General features: G+C 36.6%; 1 protein-coding gene across 1 annotated transcript in view; it reads right to left on the bottom strand.

Annotated features, from left to right (window-relative positions):
* Window positions 1-503: 503 nt before the first annotated feature.
* The window catches only part of LOC109911877 (HBS1-like translational GTPase), a gene marked incomplete at its 5' end in the record, with an annotated part of 43,186 nt that continues 34,984 nt past the window's right edge, over window positions 504-8,705 (bottom strand). Inside the window, 4 exons of the mRNA XM_020511257.2 lie at window positions 504-1,215; window positions 2,581-2,725; window positions 4,882-4,982; window positions 6,079-6,187. Of these exons, the coding sequence (XP_020366846.2) occupies window positions 1,204-1,215; window positions 2,581-2,725; window positions 4,882-4,982; window positions 6,079-6,187 (367 nt within the window). The remainder of the gene's footprint in view (window positions 1,216-2,580; window positions 2,726-4,881; window positions 4,983-6,078; window positions 6,188-8,705) is intronic.

Genomic DNA, 8,705 nt, shown 5'->3' with positions numbered 1-8,705 from the left:
CTAAAAAAGGATTCGCAAGGTCTATGTACATCCTTTCGTATCACACCAACAGACTGGGGATCAAATCTGACATATTCCTGTTTTGTGTGGTTCACCTATTAAATAAATTTGATGAGACATCTGTGGAGAAGGGAGAGCCAAAATATATATTTTTTAAAATGTTCTAGCTTTGCACCCTGCATCACATAAAAAAAGTTGAGAAACCAGTATGCAAAGTGACACCTTACAAGGCTGCTTCAAAGTTTGAAAGTCCTTGGTTGGTCAATTCAAATGCTGTAGAGAAGCCTATAGTACCAGACTAGAACAACAAACTACAAGAATGACTCGTCTGCTAGTTAGAATCAGCACTGTTATCGAGAAGAGACATATGCATCAAAATGAAACTACACTATGTAAAGAAATTCGAAGCCTCTTGCAGCTAGAATTAATATTTTTAAAGCTGCAAAATGAGACAACTGGAATCTTCAGTTAAAAATATAAATTAAACAATAGATGACAAAGGATTGAAGCAATGCCGTGCTTTAACTAGATTTTATTCAATACCAGCTTTAATTACTTGCACCTTGATAAATATTTTTGGAATACTTCCCATTGATGTGAAAGTTAAGAGTATTACATCTGATCACCTGATGTACTGCAAATCATTTTCTTTGAAAGAGCATTCTAAGTACTTTTGTTACTTGTTATCACCAACCTGTGTCAGCAGATCAACACATAAATACGTTAGTAAATCATGGCACACTAATAGAAGAACAATAGGAGGCAGGCAAACCAAAGAAGTATTTGTTATCAAATTTCCCACTAAATGTGTAATTCAGCTGGGTCACTCATCATGCACCCAACAATTTCCTTTTTTAAATGTTGTTGATGTGTGCTATGCATCAGTCTGCAGGGTGCTGATAAAAATCACTAGAACTAATCGTGTACAGAGGTTCTTCTCAGACACAGTGCAACTTTGCTTATGGAGGTATTACTGGCAGTATGACTCAATAAATTTAGAAAAACCATTCTGTCAGTTGCTTTCTTGAACACAATATTGCAAAGGAGAATTCACATTCATTGAGGCTCCATTTTGGGTTATTATAAATTGCACTTTGTTTTGCCGACCACAGTTGTTACATCACTCAAGTGGAATATTGTCGAGTTGGCTTGTGTTTCTTAAGTTTGAAGAAAGGTGTAAAATTAGGAAACCCATCTCCATAATTATTCTTTTATCTGTAAAACAATAAAAAAGTAACATTACTGGGTTGTTGAAGCACAGAGTAAAGTACTTGACAATTAACTGAGATTTTTAAATAAGTTATGTAATCAATGCATTTCACTTTAAATTTATTACATAACAGAAACAATGCATATTTTAGCAGTATATGTATCATCAGATTGGTTACTTGCTAAATCACACTAATAAATTAGTAACAAATATGAGAAGACATGCCTACTTCAATTTCTAAATGCACTCATAAGGATAAAGAACAATTCAAGACTTCTTCAATTTATAAAACTGAATCAAATAAAAATGCCTGAAATCATCTGGAGAAAGTTTTATGTCATATATGTATTTTGCACTTTTAAGCAAAAAAGCAAACCACTGTGAAAAACGCTATTAGACCTTGGCATCTAACACCTGATGCCTCAAGGCAAACACAAAGAACCATCACTTAGGTAGTGTCACAAGGTTATTAAAGCTTGTAGTTCAGCGTGAGACACTGCCTTCTTTAGGAGGAAGAAATTAAAAGAAAAATTAACATATTTCTACTAAGCATGTGATTCTGTCTTTATTATTTAATTGTGATTCATGCATTTTAGAGGCAAGCAAGCAAACAAATTTTGAAAAAATCTTAAAAGCAGTGATTCTGTACCTTCCCCAATGAGGCAAGATGTATTAAACAGCAGAAGCGTACAGTTCTCCAAATCTAGTGTTTCATTCAATGTTGGTCCAAACAGAAGAGTGCCAAGATAACAGAATGAACATCTTAAATTCTGAGAGCCAATAGCAGTTCTCAAGTTAAGTGTCAAATCGGAAGAAAAGTTCTCATCATCATCATAGATTCTTGGTGAGCATGGGAGGGAAAGATTATTGGGAATTGTGGAAATATGGAGTTGGGATACAATCAGATCAACCATGATCATATTGAGCGCCAAAGCAGGTTTGAGGAGCTGAGTGGTCTACTCCTGCTCCTAATTCATACGTTTGCATACCATATTCCATGTCAGCCACAGGGCTCATGTGAGCTTGATCAACTGTGACCAAGCCAGAGGTACTTTCACTATGTGGGCGTGCAACTGCTGAGGCTACTCAATCTTATATCACATGCAAAGACAGCCAAAATTTTCATCCATTAATTTGGTATAGATTCAACAGTATGGATACCACAGGAGAAAGGCAGAATTATAACTCACCTGTCAGGCATTTTTATTTTAAATAAAGTGGGGAAGTCCCATAGCTATTAAGAACGGAATCAATTACAGTTAAAAAGAAGTCTATAACTTAAGGATGTGGTTTCTTATGTTAAATCTTAAATGCATTACTGTCTCATTCAGTGGAAAACAAACAGATCTTAAGCTTCAAATAATAGTTACCTCTGTGACTACTCCTGCTGCTACACTGGATCCACTATAACGTAACATAAAACGACCCAGTTCCTTGAAGTCTTTGTAAAGTTCCAGAGGGACAGGTCTCTGAGCTTGCAGCTCTATCAAGGCATTCTGGCCTTTAGTCAAACATCTGAAAATTATAAACAAAGTATGAAAGCAAGGAGAAATCAGATAAAAGATCTCCTGGCTCATTCAGTTCAAGGACAATTAGGAATAGGGAATACATGCTTGGTCCAACTTGCAATGTCCATATCCCACCAATGATTAACAAAAAAGCCCAAGAACCAAAATATTTCAGAAACATTTGGAGTTTTGATAAACAGTAACTGGGTGGTATATGATTTCAAGAATGTTAATATTAATATCTTGGAAACAACCTTTACTCACCCCCAAAAGCAAAATATCATTTCCTGTAATAATTTGCCCTTAATCATTGTTTTCGTTTGTCAATTTGTCCCAATGTCAGTCTCATTTCAGTGAGGTACTCATTGGTACTATGGCACCCTGGTAGCCATTGTCTGTCAACTAATTAGAAAAATACTGAAGGAACAATTTATGAACGTATGATCTTTAGACTGTACATACTCAATTAACAGGAATCTCCTTTCAGCTTATTTGTATTTCATCGAATAATTTAGGATAATACTTCATTAGGTTTTAAATCCAAGGGATAGGAAAATGCTACATAAAGGATTAGAAATGGAGCATCACCTTGAAATCTGACGATGATTTTAGGTAAATTGAACCCCAAGTGCCTGTCATATGTCGGGAGGGAATTTCTTTGTTTGCTACATAATGAAACCCCCTGACAATGCATGAGTTCATTATACACACATATTCATTCTGCTTCATATTTACCCACAGCTACAAAGCATATTATTGTGGCTTGATTTCTGAGCCTACGACCCACCTAAGTGCTTGATCAAAGTCTAAATTTAGGCATTCCAAAACTGCCTGCTCACATCTTTCAGAATATTTTATTTTTTTTTCTAAATGATGTACAATACATGTATACCATTTACTGTACTTGTCATGAACTGTTTAAAGGGATATTTCAATCTGTATTCAAAATGTATTCAAAATGTATTTTAGTCAATGACCGATGACAATTAGGTATGAATCACCAAATAATTCTGATTCAAAAATTAGCTTAAACATTATTCAAGCAAAGCTATCTTAGAACAGACATGCTTTGTGAGTTAAATGATTTGAACAGCACTGACCTAAATGGTTGATGTAATCAAAGCGTTCACAAAAATGACAGTATATCATTATGAAAGAAAATAATTAATTTTTCAGACTGTCTTACGTTGTGCATCATCGTGAAAATTTATTTAAGGACCACGGAATCATTTTGGAGACTAACAAAATAAAGTTGTCAAATCACCTTCATTGTCACTATTTTGGCTAGAAATTACCTTGTCCTAAACGAAAAAGCACTTACTACCACAACTCGTCAGTGTATTAGTTCAGCTGGTCCCAAGGCCAAAAAAGTACATGATGAAGCCAAACAAATTGTTTTAAAACAAAACTGTAGACATTTTATTTTTTTACATTTCTTACTCAAAGAGAATGATGCAATTGAACAAGGTTCTACTGCAATTATTTCTTGTGGTAGACAAGGCAGTGTTACATAACTCCAACATCCTATTAGTTAATTCATGGGCATTGTTTGTAGTTCAAAGTGGAAAACAGTTTAAAATTTTAAACAGTTTGAGATGGCCAAACCAAATACTGAATTGCAATGATCCATATACTGTATCCTAACAGGCAAGTAATGTTCATGAGTGTGGCACAATACTCAAAATTCAAGGCACACATCAGTGAGGTAGATAAAATAAATATAAACTTCATTGCAATTGTTACCTTTGCACTTCTCTGAATGATAAATTAGATTAATAATTTAGGTTATTCAGCACTGCTCTGAAGGTTTATTCCAACTTAGAATTTCAATTGTAAAAGGGTCCAACCTTAGCCATATTATTCGGAAAGATGCCCAAAAAGTCTTCATACTTTACACAAAGTGATAAAGACTGTTTGGTGACTTTCAGATCTGAATCAGTTTATGAGTGATGTGGGAGTGTACTGGCAGGAAGTTATTTTTTTTGTCTGATAAGAGGTGCATGTAACAGGAGTTATCAAAAAAAACTATAGCAAAAATAGGAAAAAAAACAACTTTGAAAATTGACATCTAATTTGTTGGGTTCAAGCCGACCAAAATTAAATTTTGAATTTCACTTTGCAAGTACAACTATAAAGAATAACAGAATTTTAAGTAATGCTTACTTGGGCTTTTTCTTGAGAACCTCTCCTGTACTCTTGTGCAGAACACTCACTAGCCTTCTGATTGTACATGGTTCACTTAAAGTTTGGTAGTGTAATAAAACCTGTTAATAAATATGCAATCAATACTTTAAACATTAAAGTGCAACTGTCCACAGTATTCAAAATAAACTAGTGTATTGCATTCCTTATTCCGATTAAACATGTTCTTTTTTAGTCAATATTATATCCTCAAAGTTTACTCAATGTCTTTTCAGAGTTTGAAACAAAATGAGAATACACAATTTCAAATTCAATCATTACAAATAAACCAAACACTTCCCAGAATACGTTGTGAGGTATTTGAAGGAGGAGCATGATAACTAAAGCGAGGGTTCAGTTAATGTGGTGAAGACGGGCATAAGAGAGAATGATGCCAATTTAAATTCTCAGTCTAAATTCAATTACGGATTAGCACAATGTCCTGCAGGACACATACAATGATTCTATTTTTACCTAAACATTTAAAGATAGCACTATTATATTAATTTTAGTTATATTTCAACAATTTTACAAATAAACATCTCAAGTTTACTTTTCCACAGATTTCCAACAGAATAGATTCAGGACATCCTAATACTTCTATTCTGAAAGTTCAAACATATAATGCTTAATTATTTGCACAAGGAAAATTTTGTTAAATAGTACCCAAAGGATGAAAGGAGGCACAAATTGCCAAATTAGTGAAAATAAAGGCAATATGATGTAGGTGCTTCTGTAGTATTTTGCATAGTAATGCACTGTCTGCATTTACTAAACAAACTAAAATGTTTTGACTATTATAAGAGTTTACTGGTTATGTTATTGCTTCACTGCAATAGCCAAAGTGTAGAAATCTGATTTTAACTTCCACATTTCAGGGTAAGATATACTAGCATTCAATCAAGTGGCATTATTGTGTCAGCTGCACGTTAACATAGCAATCCAATGTTTCTGCCCAAAAGAGCATCAGTTCCAGTTTAGCAGAAACAAAACTCAAAATCATCATTTTCACATGTTTATAAGTATATAGAGGAAGCAGAAAAAAAGGTAAAATAAGACAAGATAAAGTAATGTAGGACTGCAACAGAAAGGTTGGATTTCCGAGAACAATCTTACTTTTAACCTCAATTCACATTTACTGAATTCCAAATAAATACAGAAAGAAAAAAGTGCACTTACTGGTAAACCTTGTGTGATTGGAATATCAATACTGAAAATAAGAACTCTAGCTCTAAATCTCATGCATGTTTTTATAGGTGCTTTCTGATCACAAAAAATACACCCGACACTGTAGAAAGAGAAATAAAAAGGAAAAAAAAAAATCAGCAGAACTGGTTAAAAATAGACAGCAAAAAGTTCAACAACTTCTGTATGTTAAGTGGTTTGCTTTCACAAAATGCTTATTTTATATATCATGTTAAATTGTGATTTTGTGTGATGGAATATAATTACATATAGCAAAACATGAATAATTGTAATGAGCTCAACTGTCACAACCTAATAGTTAACCTTAACAGTCAAAATGAACACACTGGTGCATTTTACAAGAGAAGAGATGACCCTCAACTAAATGAAGCATTGTGCTCAGTTTAATGAGCCCTTTGGAATACTTGCAGGCAGGAAGACCAGCAGTGGGATAGCTCCCTATTGCATTTCCAATGCAGAGGCTTCCCAGGAGCAGCTTAGGAAATGGGTTGGTTGCATGCTGAATTTGTGTTGCTGAGGTTCTGGATTTGCTGCTCTCTGATTGTGCTAGCATAATCAGGAGCCAACTTGGATATAGTATGCTGACCAAAGCCTCAAAATCTACCTAAACGTAGCACCACACAGTGCTGGTTGGCTGTCTCACTGCTGCTTAATCCCCAACGGTCAATGGGACACATAAGGTTTGGAAGTGATCATCCCAAGTTATCAAGTGTAAAATCACAATGACTGAAAAACATTTATTCAGCAACAATAACAAGGTCCACATGTCCACTGTACAAAGCAGGGCCTGTTTCCCAGAGAAGCAGCAATCTTGAACAATGAAAAATGTTCCAAACTCTGCTCAATCATCCTGGAAGTGGGGTTCTGAGGTGCTTTCTAGCTTTTCACACTGATGCATTGGTCTGTTGTGATGTCACGGATGGGTCTCATTGTCAATCTCCTCATCTTTGTCCTCAGAAAATGACTGCTGTCCCCCATGCATTCAAGACATCACAGCATTGTTGGCTCCAGTATGAAGGGCAGAGCATACCACTAACGATGCAACATACTCGCCCTGGGCTCTAATGCAAGACCCTGCCAAAACAGTCCGACCATCGAAACCTCATCTTAAAGGAGGCTTATAGTCTCTTTCATCACTGGCCAGTGGAAGCACGAGCAGCAGTTTGACTGAATTGACTTTCAATCCGAGATAGCAAGTGACCAAATTAATGTTCTCATGAGTGAATTCCAGATTCCACCTGAGCCATACCTTTTCTCTTTGTTAGCCTGAGGGCATCAAGGTGGTGTCAGGGACTATGGTGAGAGCGGGTTCTCCTCATCTCACAGCATTCATCCCAATGCAGGGATAGATAGGAAGAAGGCAGGAATCTGAGAGTTCGTCAGTATGCAAGAGACATGGGAGCCCCCAGTGGTCACATATAATTTTTACATTGATGGAATAGAAGCCGTTTGTTGATGAGCTCTGTAGATCGAGAATAGGATGTCCTCAAAACAATATAGGTGGAGTCATTAGCAGCCTGCACAGGGAAGCCAGCAGTAGCGGAGAATCCCACTGTCTAGGCCGCTTGACTCACCTCATCCTTATCAACTTACTCTGTCTTTTAGACATTTGAGAAAGATGACAGTGAGGCCTGTAAATGTGGGACCTGATCTTGTTCCTCCATCCCCTTGGGGGAATCTTAAGTTGCACCCTTCTCCAGCTTGAGGCTGCGTTGCAGCCACCAGAAGCCACTTTCCTTGCTGAGATTATTGAGAACATTGCAATTCCTGTTTCTGAGTTTGAAACAAGGCAACAAGGACTCCAGGTGCAACAATGTTCACGTCAGATATCTGAACAGGTTATCTGTGGGGATTGTCAGGAAGATAGCGGAATTTTATTTAAAAAAAACTCTTGATCCATGACACGATAAGGAAAAAAAAAACTGCACGATGTCATGATTGCTTGAGGCCAGAATACTTAATTTGAATTCTTGGACAATGAATGTTCTGCCAGTAAATTACAAAGTGAAGCTAGATGGGTGGCATTATTGAATCACTGAAGTCATGATCATTGTAATTGCCACCAGTAGGGCCTCAAACTCCAAAAGTTTCATGCCACCCCAAAGAGAAACAGTAAATTACTTCGTGCACTTTACACAGTGTCAGCCATTTTGTAGTTACTGTAAAGCGGATTTTCAATCTGAGATAGCAAGTTTCTAACTTCATATTCTTCCTGAGACACAGGAAGATTATCCTCCATCCTTCATGTTTCCTTTTGTGTTGTTCTAGTAGCCCCAATGACACCTCAGTGACCCCATGTTTCGGGTGAGTCCCATATATAATGGCTAATGACCCCCTTTAACCCAGAACTTTGCATATTCCCATCCCTTTGTAGGCCAGCCAAGGCGACTATAATTTGTGACACACAACCACCCCTTCCTAACCCAACAATCCCCTTTCTCGGAGCTCCCACTCCCCTGTTATGATCTATGAGATCCCACCTTCCATCGTGAAGTGCCCCTTTTCACAGTAATAGTTTTGTCAGCCACCCAGCTTAATGAATGTCATCCCCAGACGAGTTTGTCCACTTTCCATTGGGCTCCACGGACTGTTCTCTGACC

Source organism: Rhincodon typus, unplaced genomic scaffold (genome assembly GCF_021869965.1).
Source record: "Rhincodon typus isolate 14 unplaced genomic scaffold, sRhiTyp1.1 hic_rhity00000703, whole genome shotgun sequence".
Taxonomy (NCBI): domain Eukaryota; kingdom Metazoa; phylum Chordata; class Chondrichthyes; order Orectolobiformes; family Rhincodontidae; genus Rhincodon; species Rhincodon typus.
Note: the sequence above shows the minus strand (reverse complement) of the source record. Positions and strands in the feature narration are given on the sequence as shown.